This window comes from Pleurodeles waltl, chromosome 2_1 (genome assembly GCF_031143425.1).
Source record: "Pleurodeles waltl isolate 20211129_DDA chromosome 2_1, aPleWal1.hap1.20221129, whole genome shotgun sequence".
Lineage (NCBI taxonomy): Eukaryota > Metazoa > Chordata > Amphibia > Caudata > Salamandridae > Pleurodeles > Pleurodeles waltl.
The window spans coordinates 750194519-750218183 of record NC_090438.1 but is presented as its reverse complement, the minus strand read 5'-3'; the positions used below and the strand labels follow the sequence as shown (position 1 = coordinate 750218183).

The 23665-nt window shown below is 46.6% G+C and overlaps 1 protein-coding gene across 9 annotated transcripts in view; it reads left to right on the top strand.

The window, feature by feature from the left end:
* The window catches only part of PRP4K (pre-mRNA processing factor kinase PRP4K), a 361290-nt gene that overhangs the window by 231339 nt on the left and 106286 nt on the right, over positions 1-23665 (top strand). For all 9 annotated transcript variants that reach the window (XR_011199946.1, XR_011199942.1, XR_011199948.1 and 6 more), the window contains exon 12: positions 13465-13579. Coding sequence is in view for 1 of the 9 variants with exons in the window: in XM_069217572.1 (XP_069073673.1) it covers positions 13465-13579 (115 nt within the window). In the remaining 8 variants the exon portion in view is untranslated. The remainder of the gene's footprint in view (positions 1-13464; positions 13580-23665) is intronic.

Below are 23665 nucleotides of genomic sequence, written 5' to 3'. Positions count from 1 at the left end.
ACCGTAAAAGCCCGATCTCCCCATCTCACTTTTTTACAACGTGGTACCTTGATCATAAATTTAGAAGATGATCTCAGGTGTCTCAGTGGTTGATAGAACAGCAAAGTGGATTTCAGATAATCGCATCCCACCGACTGAAGTGCTTTGTGCGTAAGGCAAAGTGTTTTAAACATGATTCTCTTCCTAATTGGAAGCCAGTGTAGAGATATCACACATCTCTTAGCAGAGATAGATTGAGGAAAATTTAAAGTTGAACGAGCTGCCGCATTCTGAATAGACTGCAATTTATCTAAGGAAGATTTATTAGCATTAAGCAACAATGAGTTACAGTAGTCCAGTCTAGACGTAACCAGTGCCAATACGACCGGTCGTCTAAGGTCATCCTCTAAAAGATGTAAAATTTTCTTAAGAGTTTTTAACGTCCAGAAACAGACCTTGACCATGTGATTAATCTGTAACTTAAAAGACAATGAATCATCGAATATAATGCCTAGATTTTTTGCAGCTGGCACAGGCGACGGACAACCCCCACAGACGGGAGGCCACCAGTTGTTGTCCCAAGGGGAATCATTACAGCCAAAACACATAATTACTGTTTTGTCCCCGTTGAGTTTAAGCCAGTTGCAAGTCATCCACTTGTTAATAGCTAACATGCAGCGTTGGAAATTTTCCTTTGTGTCCTTCACATTATGAGAAATGGGCACAATCAACTGCGTATCATCTGCATAAGAGACAATCTGGGCCCCAAATGAGTGAATCAGGTTAGCCAAAGGTGCCATATGAAGATTGAAAAGTGTCGGACTAAGAGAAGATCCCTGCGGGACGCCACAAGGGAGTTGGAAGGGAGAGGCCCTATGATCCCCGCATGCTACCGTAATAGTTCTGTCCATCAGGAAAGAGCTAAGACGCTGCCAGGCCTTCCCTCTCACTCCAACTTGGGCCAACCGGTTACATAAAATAGAATGAGAGATGGTCTCAAAAGCTGCTGATAGATCTAACAGGACCAGGATCGACCCCTCTCCCAGATCGCCTCTTCTCCAGATCATGTCTGTCGTGGAAATGAGTGCAGTTTCCGGACTATGAGCCCCCCGAAAACCATGCTGTGTAGGGTCTAGTTTACCATTATCCTGTAGGAAAACTGACAACTCATGGTTAGGATGTTTTTCTAATATTTTGGTCTACCCCGGGAGTAGAGAAATCGGGCGAAGATTGGAAAGGTCCGCCACATTCTTCCCTGGTTTTTTAATGAGTGGAATAACAGTGGCCTGCTTCCAAGTTTCAGGAAAGATTCCTTCCTGAAGAATCTCTGCATACACCGGTTCTAGGGCCTCAGCCATTATCGGAGGGGCTAGCTTTAGTACACGGGGTGGACAGAGGTCTGTGGGTGCCCCTGATTTAAGGGCAATAAGAGAGTCTCTAATTTTGTTTACGGAAAGCGGTTGAAAATTATCCAATATTTGCAGTGGTTCAACCATGCATGAGTAGACTGTGTCCACATTGTCTGCCCAAACAGGGAGTGGGGGACTAAAATTAGTCAACAATTTGATAATTTTATTATAGAAAAAGTCTGCCTCTGACTGACAGAATTGTGGGGAATTATCCAATGGGGTGACTGCTGCTGAAGGAGAGGTTAAAGAATGGACTGTCTTAAACAGTTCTCTCGGTGAATTCAAGGCCCCTCTTATAGTATTGGAGAAATATGCAGTTTTAGCTAGCTTAATGGCTATTTTATACTTCCTCAGGGACTCCCTTAGAATTCCTCTTTCAGCAAGGGATTTATTCAGGAGCCATTTTCGCTCTTGCCTGCGGTTATTTCTTTGGAGATTTTTGAACTCCTCGGAGAACAAGGGGGCAGAGTGCGCCCGATGGCCGTTAGAATTAGATCTGGCCCGAGGAGCAAGCTCATCAATGGCCCTTTTCAAGCCGCATTCAAAAATCTCCAGTTGGGAGCCACCTAATGGCTCAGCATTACCCCAACCTGCTTTCAAGGCCTGAGAGAGATTGCCCTTATTAATTTTAAACCATGGTCTTTTTAGGGCAGTAGTAAATAAGGGTTTAGCTGTAGGTAGAGGCCGAGCCAAAGTAAATGATAATAAAAAATGATCAGACCAGTCTACCTCCTGATAATCGTTCCTGGAGATCAAACCTGGCCTTGAAAAAATGGCATCTAACCTATGGCCAGCTCTGTGAGACGGAGAGCTGTCTCCAGAGAGCCAGTCCAAGCTCTGCATATAGTTCGTGAAGTCTACCATCCTACATCCCACAAGGCAGCCCTTTCAGGCTAAAGGGAGAGCTAAAGGACAAACTGCAGCGGAGGAAGAAACTCCAAATGACTCAGAAAAAACCTCAAACCCACATGCAACACCAGTGGGAGGCAGAATAGCACAATACCCACAAGAATGGACAAAGATCACCACAGGCATTTGGTTTTAAATGTGGTACGCCATGGTGTAGGAAGTTGGCTCTGTATGCACTATTTCAAAGTAAGGAATAGTATGCACAGAGTCCAAGGGTTCCCCTTAGAGGTAAGGTAGTGGCAAAAAGAGATAATACTAATGCTCTATTTTGTGGTAGTGTGGTCGAGCAGTAGGCTTATCAAAGGAGTAGTGTTAAGCATTTGTTGTACACACACAGGCAATAAATGAGGAACACACACTCAGAGACAATTCCAGGCCAATAGGTTTTTGTATAGAAAAATATCTTTTCTTAGTTTATTTTACGAACCACAGGTTCAAATTTTACATGTAATACTTCAAATGAAAGGTATTGCAGGTAGGTACTTTAGGAACTTTGAATAATCAAAATAGCATACACAGTTTTCATATAAATCACATATAGCTATTTTAAAACTAGACACTTAGTGCAATTTTCACAGTTCCTAGGGGGAGTAAGAGTTTGTTAGTTTTTGCAGGTAAATAAACCACCTACGGGGTTCAAGTTTGGGTCCACGGTAGCCCACCGTTGGGGGTTCAGAGCAACCCCAAAGTTACCACACCAGCAGCTCAGGGCCGGTCAGGTGCAGAGTTCAAAGTGGTGCCCAAAACGCATAGGCTTCAATGGAGAAGGGGGTGCCCCGGTTCCAGTCTGCCAGCAGGTAAGTACCCGCGTCTTCGGAGGGCAGACCAGGGGGGTTTTGTAAGGCACCGGGGGGGACACAAGTTAGCACAGAAAGTACACCCTCAGCAGCACGGGGGCGGCCGGGTGCAGTGTGCAAACACACGTCGGGTTTTCAATTGGAATCAATGGGAGACCAAGGGGTCTCTTCAGCGATGCAGGCAAGGGAGGGGCTCCTCGGGGTAGCCACCACCTGGGCAAGGGAGAGGGCCTCCTGGGGGTCACTCCTGCACTGGAGTTCCAATCCTTCAGGTCCTGGGGGCTGCTGGTGCAGGGTCTTTTCCAGGCGTCGGGATCTGAGAGTCAGGCAGTCGCGGTCAGGGGGAGCCTCGGGATTCCCTCTGCAGGCGTCGCTGTGGGGGCTCAGGGGGGACAACTGTGGTTACTCACAGTCTCGGAGTCGCCAGGGAGTCCTCCCTGAAGTGTTGTTTCTCCACCAGTCGAGTCGGGGTCGCCGGGTGCAGGGTTGCAAGTCTCACGCTTCTGGCGGGAAACGCTGTTGCCTTTAAGTTGTTCCTTTGGAAACAAAGTTGCAGTCTTGGGTGAACAGGGCCGCTGTTCTCTGGAGTTTCTTGGTCCTTTTAGAGCAGGGCAGTCCTCTGAGGATTCAGAGGTCGCTGGTCCTGGGGAAAGCGTCGCTGGAGCAGTTTTCTTCCGAAGGGGGGAGACAGGCCGGTAGAGCTGGGGCCAAGGCAGTTGGTGTCTCCGTCTTCTCTGCAGGGTTTTTCAGCTCAGCAGTCCTCTTCTTCTTAGGTTGCAGGAATCTGAGTTCCTAGGTTCTGGGGAGCCCCTAAATACTGAATTTAGGGGTGTGTTTAGGTCTGGGGGTTAGTAGCCAATGGCTACTAGCCCTGAGGGTGGCTACACCCTCTTTGTGCCTCCTCCCTGAGGGGAGGGGAGCACATCCCTAATCCTATTGGGGGAATCCTCCGTCTGCAAGATGGAGGATTTCTAAAAGTCAGAGTCACCTCAGCTCAGGACACCTTAGGGGCTGTCCTGACTGGCCAGTGACGACTCCTTGTTTTTCTCATTATCTTTCCTGGACTTGCCGCCAAAAGTGGGGGCTGTGTCCAGGGGGCGGGCATCTCCACTAGTTGGAGTGCCCTGGGGCATTGTAACACGAAGCCTGAGCCTTTGAAGCTCACTGCTAGGTGTTACAGTTCCTGCAGGGGGGAGGTGTGAAGCACCTCCACCCAGAGCAGGCTTTTGTTTCTGTCCTCAGAGAGCACAAAGGCCCTCACCACATGGGGTCAGAAACTCGTCTCTCAGCAGCAGGCTGGCAGAGACCAGTCAGTCCTGCACTGAACAATTGGGTAAAATACAGGGGGCATCTCTAAGATGCCCTCTGCGTGCATTTTTTTATAAATCCAACACTGGCATCAGTGTGGGTTTATTATTCTGAGAAGTTTGATACCAAACTCCCCAGTATTCAGTGTAGCCATTATGGAGCTGTGGAGTTCGTTTTTGACAGACTCCCAGACCATATACTCTAATGGCTACCCTGCACTTACAATGTCTAAGGTTTTGCTTAGACACTGTAGGGGCATAGTGCTCATGCACCTATGCCCTCACCTGTGGCATAGTGCTCCCTGCCTTAGGGCTGTAAGGCCTGCTAGAGGGGTGACTTACCTATGCCACAGGCAGTGTGAGGTTGGCATGGCACCCTGAGGGTGGTGCCATGTCGACTTAGTCATTTTATTCCCACTAGCACACACAAGCTGGCAAGCAGGGTGTCTGTGCTGAGTGAGGGGTCCCCAGGGTGGCATAAGATATGCTGCAGCCCTTAGAGACCTTCCCTGGCATCAGGGCTCTTGGTACCAGGGGTACCAGTTACAAGGGACTTACCTGGATGCCAGGGTGTGCCAATTGTGGAAACAATGGTACATTTTAGGTGAAAGAACACTGGTGCTGGGGCCTGGTTAGCAGGGTCCCAGCACACTTCTCAGTCAAGTCAGCATCAGTATCAGGCAAAACGTGGGGGGTAACTGCAACAGGGAGCCATTTCTTTACACATGGCTATTGTATATGAACTTGTAAACCCTCTGCCACCAAACCCCCCAAAAAAGAAAAGGGATTAGGAACCAGAAGTGGTACAACTAAGGAAGGAAGTAAAAGAACACCTGCAAAAAAATGCAGTAGAAAGGATGCCAACAAAAAAGTTGAACAAGGGAAACTAATCACCCTACTTCCTTTGGCCAAAACAAGACCTAACACTAAGGCCAATCCTGGACCTCTAATTTATAAACAAATTTGTTCACACACAACACTTCAAAATGACAACACAACAAGATGTAATCCCACTTTGTCAAGAGGGGGACTACATGGCAACCATAGACTTAAAGGATGCCTATTTACACATATTAGGCACTCTAAAAGTACCTCAGATTCGTGTTCGAGAAGGTACACTACCAATTCAGGGTATTGCCTTTCGGTATAAAGTCTGCACTAAAAGACTTGACAAAATGTCTGGCAACAGTCGCAGCATTCCTAAGAAGAAAGGGGATTCACACCTACCCTTACCTGGACAACTGGCTAGGGAAGGCAAATACAAAGGAGAAATTTCAGAAGGACATTCAAAGAGTGATCACAGCCTTACCAAAGGCTGGGGTTCTCCACAAACCACAAGAAATCATCCCCACAAGTGAAAAAGATGTTTCTAGAAGCAAGACTGGATGTGACAAAGGCAGGAGCTTACCCTACTCAGAGGAGAGTACAGGTAATCAGAGCAAACTTGCCTTTACCAGAGGGGACAATGTAGGAAGTTGGCTCTGTATGTGCTATTTCAAAGTAAGGAATAGCATGCACAGAGTCCAAGGGTTCCCCTTAGAGGTAAGATAGTGGCAAAAAGAGATAATACTAATGCTCTATTTTGTGGTAGTGTGGTCGAGCAGTAGGCTTATCCAAGGAGTAGTGTTAAGCATTTGTTGTACATACACATAGACAATAAATGAGGTACACACACTCAGAGACAAATCCAGCCAATAGGTTTTTGTATAGAAAAATATCTTTTCTTAGTTTATTTTAAGAACCACAGGTTCAAATTTTACATGTAATATCTCATTCGAAAGGTATTGCAGGTAAGTACTTTAGGAACTTCAAATCATCAAAATTGCATGTATACTTTTCAAGTTATTCACAAATAGCTGTTTTAAAAGTGGACACTTAGTGCAATTTTCACAGTTCCTAGGGGAGGTAAGTATTTGTTAGGTTAACCAGGTAAGTAAGACACTTACAGGGCTTAGTTCTTGGTCCAAGGTAGCCCACCGTTGGGGGTTCAGAGCAACCCCAAAGTCACCACACCAGCAGCTCAGGGCCGGTCAGGTGCAGAGTTCAAAGTGGTGCCCAAAACGCATAGGCTAGAATGGAGAGAAGGGGGTGCCCCGGTTCCGGTCTGCTTGCAGGTAAGTACCCGCGTCTTCGGAGGGCAGACCAGGGGGGTTTTGTAGGGCACCGGGGGGGACACAAGTCCACACAGAGATTTCACCGTCAGCGGCGCGGGGGCGGCCGGGTGCAGTGTAGAAACAAGCGTCGGGTTCGCAATGTTAGTCTATGAGAGATCTCGGGATCTCTTCAGCGCTGCAGACAGGCAAGGGGGGGATTCCTCGGGGAAACCTCCACTTGGGCAAGGGAGAGGGACTCCTGGGGGTCACTTCTCCAGTGAAAGTCCGGTCCTTCAGGTCCTGGGGGCTGCGGGTGCAGGGTCTCTCCCAGGCGTCGGGACTTTTGGTTCAAAGAGTCGCGGTCAGGGGAAGCCTCGGGATTCCCTCTGCAGGCGGCGCTGTGGGGGCTCAGGGGGGACAGGTTTTGGTACTCACAGTATCAGAGTAGTCCTGGGGTCCCTCCTGAGGTGTTGGATCGCCACCAGCCGAGTCGGGGTCGCCGGGTGCAGTGTTGCAAGTCTCACGCTTCTTGCGGGGAGCTTGCAGGGTTCTTTAAAGCTGCTGGAAACAAAGTTGCAGCTTTTCTTGGAGCAGGTCCGCTGTCCTCGGGAGTTTCTTGTCTTTTCGAAGCAGGGGCAGTCCTCAGAGGATGTCGAGGTCGCTGGTCCCTTTGGAAGGCGTCGCTGGAGCAGGATCTTTGGAAGGCAGGAGACAGGCCGGTGAGTTTCTGGAGCCAAGGCAGTAGTCGTCTTCTGGTCTTCCGCTGCAGGGGTTTTCAGCTGGGCAGTCCTTCTTCTTGTAGTTGCAGGAATCTAATTTTCTAGGGTTCAGGGTAGCCCTTAAATACTAAATTTTAAGGGCGTGTTTAGGTCTGGGGGGTCAGTAGCCAATGGCTACTAGCCCTGAGGGTGGGTACACCCTCTTTGTGCCTCCTCCCAAGGGGAGGGGGTCACAATCCTAACCCTATTGGGGGAATCCTCCATCTGCAAGATGGAGGATTTCTAAAAGTCAGAGTCACCTCAGCTCAGGACACCTTAGGGGCTGTCCTGACTGGCCAGTGACTCCTCCTTGTTGCTTTCTTTGTTCCCTCCAGCCTTGCCGCCAAAAGTGGGGGCCGTGGCCGGAGGGGGCGGGCAACTCCACTAAGCTGGAGTGCCCTGCTGGGCTGTGACAAAGGGGTGAGCCTTTGAGGCTCACCGCCAGGTGTCACAGCTCCTGCCTGGGGGAGGTGTTAGCATCTCCACCCAGTGCAGGCTTTGTTACTGGCCTCAGAGTGACAAAGGCACTCTCCCCATGGGGCCAGCAACATGTCTCTGGTGTGGCAGGCTGCTGGAACTAGTCAGCCTACACAGACAGTCGGTTAAGTTTCAGGGGGCACCTCTAAGGTGCCCTCTGTGGTGTATTTTACAATAAAATGTACACTGGCATCAGTGTGCATTTATTGTGCTGAGAAGTTTGATACCAAACTTCCCAGTTTTCAGTGTAGCCATTATGGTGCTGTGGAGTTCGTGTAAAACAGACTCCCAGACCATATACTCTTATGGCTACCCTGCACTTACAATGTCTAAGGTTTTGCTTAGACACTGTAGGGGCACACTGCTCATGCACTGGTACCCTCACCTATGGTATAGTGCACCCTGCCATAGGGCTGTAAGGCCTGCTAGAGGGGTGTATTACCTATACTGCATAGGCAGTGAGATGCTGGCATGGCACCCTGAGGGGAGTGCCATGTCGACTTACTCATTTTGTTCTCACCAGCACACACAGGCTTGTAAGCAGTGTGTCTGTGCTGAGTGAGGGGTCTCTAGGGTGGCATAATACATGCTACAGCCCTTAGAGACCTTCCCTGGTATCAGGGCCCTTGGTACCAGAGGTACCAGTTACAAGGGACTTATCTGGATGCCAGGGTGTGCCAATTGTGGAAACAATGGTACATTTTAGGTGAAAGAACACTGGTGCTGGGGCCTGGTTAGCAGGGTCCCAGCACACTTCTCAGTCAAGTCAGCATCAGTATCAGGCAAAAAGTGGGGGGTAACTGCAACAGGGAGCCATTTCTTTACAGACAATCTCTGACAGTGAGGGCAATCATGAAACTAATGGGCATGATGGCATCATACATCCCCCTCATAACCCACACAAGGCTCCACATGCGTCCATTCCAAGAATGGCTATGCAACAGTTGGTCACAAGCCGTTGGGAGGATCTAGTGGTTGTAACAGCAAGGATTCAGAAAGAGGTATAGTGGTGGGCATCCAAAGACATAACCAAGGGGAGACCTTTCAAGACAATAACTCCATCGGTGACCATTACAACACACTTGTCCCACAGGGGATGGGGAGTGCACTGAGGCAACTTGAGAATTTGGGCCACCATAGATTCAATAAAGCACATCAACTTCCTAGAGATGAAGACAGTGCTACTAGCCCTGAAAGCCTTTCAGACACAAGTAGCAGGGAAAACCGTACTGACCCAAACAGACAATACAGCAACGTTTTACCTGAACAAACAGGAGAGCACGAAGTCATTCACCCAAAGCAAACTATCCCAAGAGATATTGAAATGGGCGATTCACAAGGGATCAACTTTCAGACAGTCCACCTGCCAGGGAAGGACAACCTGGAGGCAGACAGATTGAGCAGACAGGAAAGCAGCTCACTAGAATGGGAAATTAAGCAACAAAGCCTAGAAAAGATGTTTAGGCTATGGGGGACACCAACAATTGACCTGTTTGTGTCAGCAGAAAACAGAACATGCCAACTCTTCGCCTCCAGTTTCCAACACTACCAGTCAGAAGGGAGTACCCTATCACTAAACTGGTCAGGGAGATTTGCCTATGCCTTTCCGATTCCCCTAATACCAAGGGTACTGGAAAAGGCTAGGCAGCCAGGGACGAATCTCATTCTACTAGCCTCAGGGTGGGCCAGACAGACCTGGTACGCAGACCTACTCTAACTGTCCAAAGGACAAATGATCAAAATAAAGGAGGAGTGAGACCTGCCCACAATGCAGAAGGGGCAAGTGTTTAATCCTGAACCAGAAACACCCAGTCTGGCAGCATGGCGCCTGAATACATAGACTTCGGACATATAAACCTACTGCCTAGAACCAATGAAATACTGAAGGAGAAAGCCTACAACAAGACAGTGCTACACAAAAAATGGAAAAGGTACCTTCTATGGTGCACAAAGAGCAATGCCTTTAAGACGATCTCTAAACGGGAAACAGTAAAAACCTATCTAGCACATCTGCTGGACAGCGGCATTAACAATTCATCTCTCAAGGTCCACTTGGTAGCAATTGTGGCCTACACCAGGGGAGCATCATGTAAAAGTTTTTTCACATCACCTATGATAACAAGGTTCCTAGAGGGCTCTAAAAGCATTGCCATACCCCCCAGTAAGGTAGCAGTCCCAATCTGGAACTTAAAAACGGTATTAACACAGTTAATGACAAAACAATTTGAGCCTATGCACAAAGCAGAGCTCAGTTATCCTACACTGAAAAGTGCCTTTCTGATAGCAGTTACGTTGTGAAGAGTAAGTGAACTTCAAGCGCTAACAATGCAGGAAACCTAAATACAAATTCACTTGGACATAGTGGTCCTCAGAACAAACCCTCAATTCCTACCTAAGGTGGTGACAACATTTTATGTCCACCAAAGCATCCAGTTGCCAGTGTACTTTAGGAACCCACAGACACAACTGGAAAGAATATTTCATACTTTTGATGTAAGAAGAGCACTAATATACTGCTTACAAGAGACCAAACAGTTTTGAAGGGGACCCAACTGTTCGTTTCATATGCCAGATCCAACAAGGGGTCACCAGTCACAAAAGGAATAATTGCACTATGGATTCTGGAAACAATACAAACATGCTACACCTCAGCTAGAAAACTGCTACCTTATCCCCCAAAGCACACTCAACAAGGAAGAAGGGTGCTACCCTAGCTTTCATGGCAAATGTGCCCATAGACACTCGGCAGCAACATGGGCATCCCCACACACATTCACCAAGCATTATTGTGTGGGCATACAAAGGCTGAATGAAGCTCAGGTGGAACAGAGGATATTACAGCACCTGTTTGCGAGCTCATCATTTAACCCCAGCCAACCCAAAGAAGGGGAAACCGCTACATAATCTAATGCACAGCATGTGAATCCAGGAAATGATTTATGCTGCAAAACGAAATGGTTACTTAGCAGTAGGAGTAGTTTTGCAGCCTGAAGTTTCCTGGATTCTCATGTGACCCACCCACCTCCCCGGAAATGAGAACAAGACAAACAGGTGTGAAAGAGGTTGTATGTAAGGGTAAACTGTTTTTTAAAAGAAAGCAGAAGAGAGGAAAACAGAAACCAAGAAAACAAAGAAAAACGAAGCTGAAGATTGCTTCAACAGACAAGAACTTCTGCAACGCCATCTGACATCACACAGGGGACAGACCAAGCACTAAATGGTGGTCGACAACTCCCAGAGGCAAAAAGAAAACGGACCATTCCGGACCCAACCACTAGATGGCGGAATAATGCACAGCATGTGAAACCAGAAAACTCTTCAGGCTGCAAAACTACTCCTACTGGTAAGTAACCATTTCGTTTCTGCATTGCCCATACCTTTTTGGCTACACTTTTTACTTTCTGTTAAATGAGTCATCTTCCTGTCTCATGCATCCATTATGCTTTTTTCTATTTAAGGTTATTCCTGAACTGTGTTTTTTTTCCTGGAATTATTTCTGCCTTTCCCTGTTTAGCCTGGGGTGTTTATTGTTTCTTTTTTCTGCATTTGCTGGTCAGTGTTTCAGGCAACCATGGTTCTTACCTCCACGTCCACCTACACTGTCTTATATTTGGTTTCTTTACACTGTATTTTATATAGAAGCCAGTTGTTTTTTCCCCCTATGCTGCTCTTGCTGCCTGCATACAGATCTCTCTTCCCATTATTGAAATTGCCAACTGTGATTCAGTATCGTTTGCAGATTGAAGGCAAAAAATGGCCAGATTTCATTACAAAAAAAAAACCCAAAAAACAGCCAATTGCGTAGAAATGTGTCACTATAAAAAAGTGACCATAGAATATCTTTCACAAACCTTTTTAAAAATAAAAAGAAAGAGAAAATGAGACATTGGTGGCTAATAAGCTGAAATGCAAACCACAGCAGAGAAAACTGCCACTGTGCCTTTAGGAACCTCAGTACCCCCTTATCACACCATGCTCTACAGGTGACAGTTCAGGTCATTTGTACAGAAATTAGCAGCCCTGGGTAATTCAACTGTTAACAGCTGTCATAGTTCCTGCCCGGGGAGGTGGGAGGGTTGCTTATGGCTTTGATGAGGATTCCTCTGGTAGAAAACTAGGATTACATGTGAGTAACTTTTCCTTCTCTTCGAGGGAATTTTCATCAGTACTCATAATCACTGCAGGAATGTACTTCTTTTTGACATGGTTACCCCCCACTTTTTGCCTGGTACATGATGTGATTTTGACTGAAAGAGCACGGGGTTCCTGCTAACCAGGTCCCCAGTGCCAGAATTCTTTCCCAAAACTGCACAGTTGTTTCCCCAATTGTTTGTTATACATATATGTGTACTTTTTAAAGTGCTCTGGGATTGTCGCACATGGGTGGGACTATTCAGTACTTAAAAATGTTATGAGGATTCCTCCAGAAGAGAACTAGGATTAAAGGTTAATAACTTTTCCTTCTTCACCAAAAAAAAAATAAAGTAAGTGACCACACGTATGACTCTGAGAAAAGCTGCTGTTTAACTTGTCATTGCTATCCACTTTTACTTTATTCACTTATCCCTGATCATTGAGCCCAAAGTCCCAATCACCTCTCTCCAAACATCTTGTCAGTGTCCAACACATTCAACTCTTTTTAAGTTAACTCCACATACAGCTTCACTTTTCTTTCACCTTATTCCTGATCCACATCCCTACCGGTCAGGCCCATTTGAGATGCTCATCTGGCAGTTATTTGTGTACTTAATTAGTCTCGACCCATGTCTCCCCAGTGCACAGCTTTGTATTTACAATGTGCTTATCAATCGTTTCTAAAATAATTAAACGAAAATCTTCACTTATGTTGTTTTTAATCATTGTAAACATCTCAAAATATTCTCTCTTGCTTCAAAGCCCTACTAAATATCCAAGCCTATGCTTTCCTTTCATCAAGGGGTAACGTTGTGAATATATGGCTTGGGAAGAGTAGTGAAAAATCATGACTAAATGTCTACTTAGGACCCAAAGATAGGGTTCAGAGCCAACAGCTACTGATAAGTAAATGCTGAGAAACGCCAGACTTTCTGAAAATGCAGTTGGTCAAAGTACTGAGTTGGGTTTAACTCCAGGAATCCAACCTAACATACAGTGCCAAAGTGGACCTTTGAATCAGTGCTTTGCTAGAAGAAACTCATTCCTGCACAGTAGTGTTGCTTTTTTGTATAAATGAAGTGAAATGTGCACTAATAAAAGGATTCACTTACAAGCTCTGTAGTATAGACGAGAGGAGATGTTACTGAGGTATACCTGACAATAGACAAGGCCCTTACTCTCTGTGTGCCTTTTTTCTGATTGCCATCATCCTAAGAGCCAGAGAAAGCTGACACAATGACATGCTTAACATACTTTTGCAGTTTGCTGTATGGTTTTGGGATTCAAAATGTAAGCTGTCGCTCCTGGTTTCCCCTGCTCAATTCATCTTATCGAGTGCTTATCATTCATTCATCCAAGTTTGATTGTTGACCTGTTACCTTACAGTTGTTTGCTCCGTGTTCTTGATCCCCAAGACGAGAGATCTGCAGATTACTTTACTGAGAGAACACATTTTCAATATCCACAGTTTTTAAATTCAAGACTATTGTTGCTCACTAACTGTTTACATATTGCTGCAGTCTGAAGGTGTTTAAAATTGGTACAGTATGACCACTACAGTTTTTTATTTTACTTACGCTGTGGCTTTTTTTTTTTAATAGGTAAATGAATCTAAAACAATTCTTAAGCTCTGTGATTTTGGTTCTGCTTCACATGTTGCAGATAATGATATTACACCATATCTCGTGAGCAGATTTTATCGAGCACCTGAGATTGGTAAGTTATTAAGCATGGATTTAATATATTTTTACTTATACTGTACGTATCTGTTACACCCATGAAGCAGGAAACCAAATTGACTGTATTCTTAGTTATGCAAAAAGTTATATCTGGTAGGGACTTTTATGTAGGCGCCACGCCGGCGCGCTGGCTTTAGTTCTTTTCTTTCCGCGCCATAAAGCTACAAAAAAGTTATATGTGATCGAGACCTCTATATAGGCGTCACTCTGGTACACTTACGTTAGTTCTTTTCTATCGTTCCTCAGAAGAGAGCTACCCCATAGGCACTTTTTGTCAGGCCTTTTTTTCGAGTTTTGTCAAAGATTTTTTTGAGTTTTCTACTTGTGGTGCGTCAAGGATGTTATCGAAGAAGACTGGGTTTAACCCCTTCGCCGCGAGGCCATTCCCTCAGGTGCCAGGCCTTTTTTTGGCTAATTGGAGCAGTTCGCGCTTAGGCCCTCATAACTTTTTGTCCACATAAGCTACCCACCTAACATTTGCTTCCTTTTTTTCCAACATTCCAGTGATTCTAGAGGTACCCAGAGTTGGCGGGTTCTCCTGAAGGAGACCAAGAAATTAGCCAAAATAACAGCAAAAATGGGAAAAAAGGGCTTCAGAAGAAGGCTTGTGTTTTTTCCCCTGCAAATGGCATCAACAAAGGGTTTGCGGTGCTAAAATCACCAGCTTCCCAGCTTTCAGGAACAGGCAGGCTTGAATAAGAAAACCCCCCTTTTTTAACACAATTTTGGCATTTTACTGGGGCATACCCCATTTTTACTATTTTTTGTGCTTTCAGTCTCCTTCCAGTTAGTGACATAAATGGGTGAGAAACCAGTGCTGTATCCAAGAGAGCTAAACATTTCAGAAAAGTAGACACAATTCTGAATTCAGCAAGGGGTAATTTCTGTAGATCCTACAAGGTTTTCCTACAGAAAATAACAGCTGAAAATAAAAAAATATCGAAATTGAGGTGAAAAAAGGAAACAGCCATTGTTCTCAACGTTTTACAATGTAACTTTTTCCTGCAATGTCAGATTTGTGAAAGCAATATACCATTATGTCTGCTGGACTCTTCTAGTTGCGGGGATATATAGGGCTTGTAGGCTCATCAAGAACCCTAGGTACCCAGAGCCAATAAATGAACTGAAGTTTGCAGTGGGTTTTCATTCTATACCAGGTATACAGCAATTAATTTGCTGAAAATATAAAGAGTAAAAAATAGGTATCAAGAAAACCTTTGTATTTCCAAAATGGGCACAAGATAAGGTGTTGAGAAGCAGTGGTTATTTGCACCTCTCTGAATGCTGGGGTGCCCATACTAGCATGTGAATCACAAGGCATTTCTGAAATAGACATCTTTTTTACACATTGGCTTACATTTGGAAGGAGAAAATTTAGAGACAGACAAGGGGCAATAACACTTGTTTTGCTATTCTGTGTGCCCCAAGTCTCCCTGATAAAAATGGGGATCTCACCAAGTTCTGGTACCCAGAATCCTTTGCAAACCTCAAAATGTGGCCAACAAAACAGCATTTCTCTTCCAGGGGATCCTCATCAAAGTCATAAACATTGAATATTCCCGCCCTTGTGCGGGGACCCCGGAGCATATATATATAAAATACATACATATTATCATGTGTAAAACAGCAATGCAGGCTATAATCATAAATAGGCTAAAATGCTTTATTTCTATGCAAGGTTTTTTTTTTTTTTTTTTTTTTTTTTATATTATAAAATCACAATAGATCATAAATATCTACCTAAGCCCCAAAAACTGGACTTAGGGAAGTAAACAGCAGTAAATATCAGAGAAAAATAGAAAAAACCACATTGAAAAACAATGAAGCATTCTTAGCCAATAGGCTGCATGCAGGTTAACACAGGAGAACCATAAAAACTTTGGCACCGTGCCTTTAAGACCCTGAGCACCTCCAGTATCCCACCATGCCTCAGGGGTGAAGGGAAGGTGACAGTTGGTCCAGTTCTTTTTTCCGGCTTCTTCTGAGAGGATCCTGGAGCATTGAGCTCTCAGTTTTCTGAGTTTTCCTCAGAAAAATTCTTTAAAAAAGCGTTTTTTCACTTTTCACTCGACAAGTAACATCTTTGTCTGAGCTAGGAAGGTTTTTTCTGACAGAAAAATGCCATCTCTTTTTGTAAAATGTCCCTCTTGTGGGAAGAAGAAAGCCCAGTCAGACCCACACTCTCTGTGTATTGTCTGCCTGCCACAGAGTCACTGTCCTGACACCTGCAAGTATTGTAAGAACATGTCAAGGAGGACTCTCAAAGACAGAGAGAAGATCAGGCTACATGGGCTTCAGGAGAGGAAAAAGTCAACATCCTCTTCACTTCCCAGACCTACAGCAGAAGGAATGGCCCGATCGACGTCGACAGGTAGGATTGTACCTGTTTGTTCTCCATCGACGTCATCGGCACCACCGTCTCACCGGCATAGATCAACGGCGACCAGAGCGACGTCGAGGGACAAAACGTCGAAGCATGGACACAGGGGTACATCTCCGTCGACGGCAGGCCGCCGTTCGGCGTCGAGTCATCTCCGGCGCTCCCGTTCGCCGTTGAGAACGTCTCACCCCTTGGCGTCGAAGGACACGACACCAAAAACACCTCGACGGCATGAACATCCGCCGTCGACCACTCGCCACTCAACGTCGAGACACACGACGGCGAGTAGGTCCAGGTCCCGCGATAGGCGATCGGCGTCAAGACACTCGACGGCAAGACCTTCGACGTCAAGACCTTCGACGTCGAGAGCAGACCAGCCATCGCAACCTTCGACGTCGAGGATACAATCGACGTCGACACAACCTTCAGCTGTGTCACAGGCAGTAGAGCCAGCGGACAAAGCTCCCTCACCGGTGGTCTCTATAAGGAGTGCATCATCCCATTCCAGAGCATCGGGGCATGTTTCTCCCATCACAGCATCCCCGGATTCACAATACTCGAGGATGTATTCTCCTACTGCCTCATTACCGAGAACGCCATCGCCTACAGCTAGAGCAGGACGGGCTCGTTCTGCTTCTCGTCAGCCGACCACAAGACCTGCACACTCTGCTACAGCCTCTCGGAGCAGGTCCCGTTCCCGAAGGAGAACCAGGTCACGAACACCACGCAGAAGATCACCTTCTTGGTCTTCTTCAGGATCGTCTGTGGGGCGCTACTCCCCCACACTCACAGATTCTCCACCTGCTAGGATTTCCCCGGTGGATGATATCACCACTTTTAATGAGGTTCTTCTAAGGGGAGCGCAGAAGCTAAATATTGAGGTACCGGAGCCGGCCACCTCATCCTCAGTTATCTTTGAGACCCTACAACACAGATCAGTCTCGAGAAAACTGCTGCCACTAGTACCGGGTTTGCTGCAACCGACTATGGACACTTTTCTGTCTCCAGCCACTCTCAAGTCTGCCCCGGCTAGGATTCAAAAGAAATACAAAGCTCCGGAACAAGATCCTTTATTCCTGCGGAAGGATCCGCCACCGGACTCTGTGATCTTAGCCGCAGCCAGAAAAACACACTCTGTGGCATCATCTTCCACAGTCCCCCCGGATAAGGAGAGCAGACACCTAGACTCTCTGGGGAGAAAGATGTGCGGTACGGCGGCATCTGCTATGAAGGTCTCCAGCGCCTCAGCACTTCTGGGCAGATATGACCGCTCTCTGTGGGACTCACTCCACAGATTTACAGAAAAGTTGCCCAGGGAAGATAGACAGGACTTCCAGGAAATCTTGCAGGAAGGGGGCCTAGTATCTAACCAGGTCATCAGCGCGGCGGCGGACGGGGCGGATTTGGCTGCGCATGGGTATGCGCACGGAATCTGCGCTAGGAGGTCTTCCTGGCTACGGCTCACGGGTCTGAAACAGGAAGCACAGCAGCGCATTTTGAACCTCCCATTCAGCGGGAGTTCGTTGTTCGGTACCCACGCGGATGAAGAGATGGCCCGAATGAAAACGGAAGTCGACACGATGAGGGCAGTGGGCCTGGAACGTAAAAAAGACTTCAGGCGGAGGTACAGGCCGTATGACAGACGACCATTCCAGCAGAGGGTTCAAACCCCTCACTGGTCTCAAAGGCCACAACAACGACAGGGACGTCCCCTGTTTCAGGCACGTAGACCCACAAGAGACAGAGGGTCAAGTAGACCTCAACAGTCTACAGCAAAGACACCATCAAAGCAATGAGGCATTGCTTCCCTCAGCACTGTGCACCACTCCGGTGGGGGGAAGTGTTACGCATCATCTTCGCGAGTGGCACTCAATCACAAAAGACAAATGGGTGCTCAATATTGTCGAACATGGCTATTCTCTCCTTTTCAAAAAACCTCCTCCACACTTGCCGCCAGCAAGGTGTTTTCCTTCTCATCTCAGCCTGCTACGCAAGGAAGTTCTCGCACTCCTACAAAAGAAAGCTGTAGAAAAGGTTCCTCCGGCACAAAAAGGAAAAGGGGTGTACTCCCGTTACTTTCTGGTGGCGAAAAAAGGTCAACAGGGCCTCTTCAGACCAATTCTGGACTTACGGCTCCTGAACAAGTACATAAGAAAACAAAAGTTCAGGATGCTAGCCCTTCACCAGATTGTCCCGCAACTGCATCAGGGAGACTGGATGTGCTCCATCGACCTACAGGATGCATATTTTCACATCCCAATAGCAACCAAACATCGGAAATGTTTACGTTTCCAGATAGCGTCACAGCACTACCAATTCAGAGTCCTTCCATTCGGCCTGAAGTCTGCACCCCGAGTCTTTTCAAAATGTGTAGCAGTGGTAGCGGCACACCTTCGAAGACAAAAAATATTCGTCTACCCCTACCTGGACGACTGGCTAGTGAAGGCCTCATCTCCGGATCAGGCGAGAAAACATCGAGATATCGTTCTAAGAACTTTCGAGTCTCTAGGTCTTCAAATCAACCACGACAAGTCAACCTTGATTCCAACACAAAACCTCCACTACCTGGGAGCGATACTAAACACAGAGCTCCAAAGAGTGTATCCTTCGGAGGAACGACTTTTATCAATCCACAGGAAGTGTCAACATCTATTAACAGCCGATGCACCTACAGCTCGTCAGGTGACATCGCTTCTGGGCTCCATGGCTTCATGCATCTTCATTGTCCCGAATGCCAGGCTACGCATGAGGCCCCTTCAGGAGGCATTAGAGAACAATTGGAGCCAAAAGACTGGTCACTGGGAGGACAGAGTTCGACTACCAGCAGTGGCTTTTCAATCACTACAATGGTGGATGCACAGACCTCACCTGTCGATAGGTTCTCCGTTTCACCAGACAATTCCAGTCGACACTCTGGTAACGGATGCGTCTCTTCAGGGTTGGGGTGCTCATCTGGGTTCCTTCCAAGCTCAGGGTCTGTGGTCCGACAAGGAAAAGAACTATCACATAAATCTACTGGAACTCAGAGCAGTCCATCTGGCTCTCAAATCTTTCTCTCCATTGGTTCAGGGGAAATCTATCCTAATTCAGACAGACGATACAACCACAATGTATTACCTGAACAAACAGGGGGGAACAAGATCACTACCTCTGTCTCGAGAATCCCAAACGATATGGCATTGGCTCCTGGCCAGGGGAATGTCTATCACAGCGGTACACCTGCCAGGTCAGCAAAACGTAGAGGCAGATTTCCTGAGCAGACATCTGGAAGACGCGCACGACTGGGTGCTACACGACGAAGTCGTCGAGGACATCTTCGGTCAATGGGGTCGACCTCAGTTGGATCTCTTTGCAGACGAAACAAACAAGAAATGCCCAGACTTCGCGTCCAGGTTCTGCCGTCCGGGATCTCAAGGGAATGCCCTGTTGATCAACTGGTCAGGGACATTTCTCTACGCCTTTCCACCGATTCCCCTCATACCGGCAGTAATCAACAAATTTTACAACTCCAGAACCAGAATGATTCTGATAGCGCCACAATGGCCCCGCCAATTCTGGTACACGGACCTACTCAACTTATCGGAAAGACCTCACAGGAGGTTGCCGTGCAGACCGGATCTCCTGAGCAGAATGGAAGGCAGAATCCTACATCCCAACCTTCCCTCTCTGAGCTTGACAGCATGGCTCCTGAATTCCTACAGTATGGGCACCTAGGGCTCTCACAGGAGTGCATGAGCATCTTGAAAGAGTCAAAACGACCTTCCACGCGGCGTTCTTACGCTTTTAAGTGGAAGAGATTTTACATCTGGTGCTCTCAACAAGGTATAAATCCCATACGAGCTCAGGAGGACGTCATACTATCCTATTTACTTCATCTGGCGAAGTCTGGTCTGCAGGTATCTTCTATTAAGGTTCATTTGTCTGCAATTACAGCGTATCGTAAGTCGCCTTCTCAGGAATCCTTCTTTACGATACCTGTAGTCAAGGATTTTTTAGAAGGCTTGAAAAAGGTTTTTCCTCCCATTCGGAGACCTTCTCCTCCATGGGAACTGAATGTAGTCCTGTCAAAACTTATGGGCCCTCCCTTTGAACCTATCCACAAGGCCTCTTTACAGCACCTTACGTGGAAGACGGCTTTTTTGGTGGCCATTACTTCAGCGAGGAGGGTCAGCGAAATTCAGGCTCTGTCTTGCAGAGAACCGTACACGGTTTTTCACGATAATAGAGTGGTTCTGCGAACTCACCCATCTTTCCTTCCGAAGGTGGTGTCAGAATTCCATATCAATCAGACTATATCTTTACCGACTTTCTTTCCCAATCCGGAGACTCCGGCTGAGAAAGCATTGCATTCTTTAGACTTAAAAAGAGTGCTGAAATTCTATTTGGACAAAACAAAACCGATTAGACATTCTAACCATTTGTTTCTGAATTATGGTCATTTAAGAACAGGAGAGGCAGCGTCTAAACGAACTATATCAAGATGGATTGTGTCTTGTATTGTTAACACTTACCAACTGGCTAATAGGCAATTACTGGCTAGGCCAAAAGCGCATTCCACAAGGGGAAAAGCGGCTACTGCTGCCCTCCTTAACAATGTACCAATTTCCGAGATTTGTAAGGCTGCTACATGGAAGTCTGTGCATACCTTTACTAAGCATTACTGTTTAGACTCGGATGCAAGAGCGGATGCCCAGGTGGGGCAGGCCTCTCTTAGAAATTTATTTGCATGAATATGTATTTTTTCCTGCACTTCTTTCGGACAGTCCGCAGAGTTTAGGGATGGGCTTGCTAATCTATTCAATGTTTATGACTATTGATGAGGATCCCCTGGAAGAGAAGGATTAGTTACTTACCTGTAAATCCTAGTTCTCTTCCAGGGGTATCCTCATCAAAGTCATAAACAACCCACCCTCCTCCCCGGACTTAAGTCTCTTAGAAGTGCAGGACAGATTATCTTTCTGATCAGTTACACAGATTGTCACCGTAAAAAAGTACTGACCTAACTGTGAACCAACTGTCACCTTCCCTTCACCCCTGAGGCATGGTGGGATACTGGAGGTGCTCAGGGTCTTAAAGGCACGGTGCCAAAGTTTTTATGGTTCTCCTGTGTTAACCTGCATGCAGCCTATTGGCTAAGAATGCTTCATTGTTTTTCAATGTGGTTTTTTCTATTTTTCTCTGATATTTACTGCTGTTTACTTCCCTAAGTCCAGTTTTTGGGGCTTAGGTAGATATTTATGATCTATTGTGATTTTATAATATAAAAAAAATAAAATAAATAAAAAAAAAAAAAAAAAACTTGCATAGAAATAAGGCATTTTAGTCTATTTATGATTATAGCCTGCATTGCTGTTTTACACATGATAATATGTATGTATTTTATATATATATGCTCCGGGGTCCCCGCACAAGGGCGGGAATATTCAATGTTTATGACTTTGATGAGGATACCCCTGGAAGAGAACTAGGATTTACAGGTAAGTAACTAATCCTTCCTCACATTTTGGTGACAGAAAGTACTGCAATCTGAGAGGAGCCACAAATGTCCTTCCACCCAGCGTTTCCCCAAGTCTCCCGATACAAATGGTACCTCACTTGTGTGGGTAGGCCTGGTGCCTGCGAAAGGAAATACCACAAAACACTATGTGGACACATCAAAATGATCAAATACAAAACTACCTGTTTTTGCGGGGGGAACCTGCGTTTTTGGTCCTGGGTTCAGCAGCCATATAGGGAAACCTACCAAACTCAAACATTTCTGAAAACTAGACACCCAAGGGAATCCAGGGAGGTGTGACTTGCGTGGATCCCCCAGTGTTGTCTTACCAAGAATCCTCAGCAAACCCCAAATTTAGCTAAAAAAAAAACCAACACATTTTCCCCACATTTCTGTGTGGGATTACCAAACCGGGACAAATTTCCTACCATCCAACATTCCCCTCAGTCTCCCGGTAAAAATTATACCTCACTTGTGTAGGTGGGCCGAAGTCCCTTTGACAGGGAAGAGCCAAAAACATGTCAAAATTGAGGGGGAACCAAAGCGGGTCCAAAAGGGCAGTTTGAAAACAAAACATTTTTAGGCTGACAAGTGGGGCAGAATTTTTATCAGTATAGATGAGACAATGCTGGGTGGTAGGAATTTTGTGGATTCCTGCAGATTCCGGAAGGTTCCATCACAAAAATGTGGAAAAAATGTGTGATTTCCAGCAAAGTTGGAGGTTTGCAGGTCATTGTGGGTAACACAGTGATGCAGGGTGCATGTGAAGCACACCACCCTGGACTCACCTAGATGTTTTGTTTTCAGATGTGTCTAGGTCTTGTGGATTTTTCTACATGGCAGCGTCCCAAAGTCCAAAAAGTGCAGCCTTCACCATTCCAAGTGGGACGATTTTGAGAGTTAGCCAAGCTCTCTTGATCCAAATGTAAAGCCAAAACCCAAAATAATCAAATATCCTCTTGCTTGCCGTGGGATAAGGTGTTTTGGTGTGCAGGGGAAGAGCTGAAAGACTGTTACCCCCTTCAGTTAATAAAAATAGGCAGAAATGGCCTAAAATTAATTTGCTTCCCCCCTCTAATGACAATAGGCCGATCTGCCCCCCAGGGGGTTGGGGGGGGGGGGGTGTAGAAAAGGCCTTGAAAATAATTGCCTCCATGGGGAGGGACCCTTGCCCCCGGCTGCTGAAATGCTCTGAGATACTTTAAAGGGAAGAAAATTCCTTTCTCACATGATCGGAAGAGATATGCTCTGGCATTTCGCTTCCGATCCGCGCTGGAAGCTGAGCTGACATCATCAGAGGTCACTGGGGAGGGTTGAGGGAGGGAATCAGAGGTCGAAGGGGAAGTGTTTAGGTGTGCAGATAGCAAAAGCTCTCTATGGGTAGCTGAGGTGAGCAGCTGAAGCTTATCCAGGAGGAATGTAAAGCATTTGCAGTGCCTCAGTAGTCTGAGGTAACTCCCAACTCCCACACAAGTGTTGCACCCAAAGATGTGGAGTAGTTAGTAGGGAGCTGGGAGGACTTGGAAGCCAAAAAGGTGAGTACCTAGATGACCCCCAGCGACCAGGAGTGCAGAGGTAAGTTACCCAGTGTAATCTAACTGTGGATTGCTGATGAAGAGTACCTGCAAAAGAAGGGGACAGAGTCAGTCCACTCAGGAGTGTCCAGGTGGGGCAGGAGCCACTACCCACCCTTATGTGGGAGAAGATCCAGATCGACGGTGGAAGATAAAGGTCAGCTGTGGAGTCCAGGAACTGTAGAGGAATCCCTGAAGTCGTGCAGAAGCTGTCCTACACCGGATCGCAGATGGGTCAGTGGTCAGGAGGACCACCAACAAGCCTTGGCAAGTGCAAATCTGGGAGAAGAGTATTTGCAGAGCTAAAGAGGACCAGCAAGGTCTAGGGGACTTGACCCTTGGAGGGGAGTCCAGGCTGACCCTCCGCAGTCAGGAGAGCCAGCAGAAGCAATTGTAACCCCCACAGGCAACACACCAGCAGCAGGCACAGTAAGTTGCAGTGAAGCCCAGTCAGCACACCTGGAGAGGAGTCCCACGTCGCTGGAACAGCAGAGAGGAGACTGTCCTTGCAAAGATGAAGTAAGTGCTGAAGGGCGGGGCTACTTGGAGCCTAAAGATCCTTCGGAGCAGGAGTCAACAAGCCTTCGTTGCACCAAGAGTCGCAGTGCACAG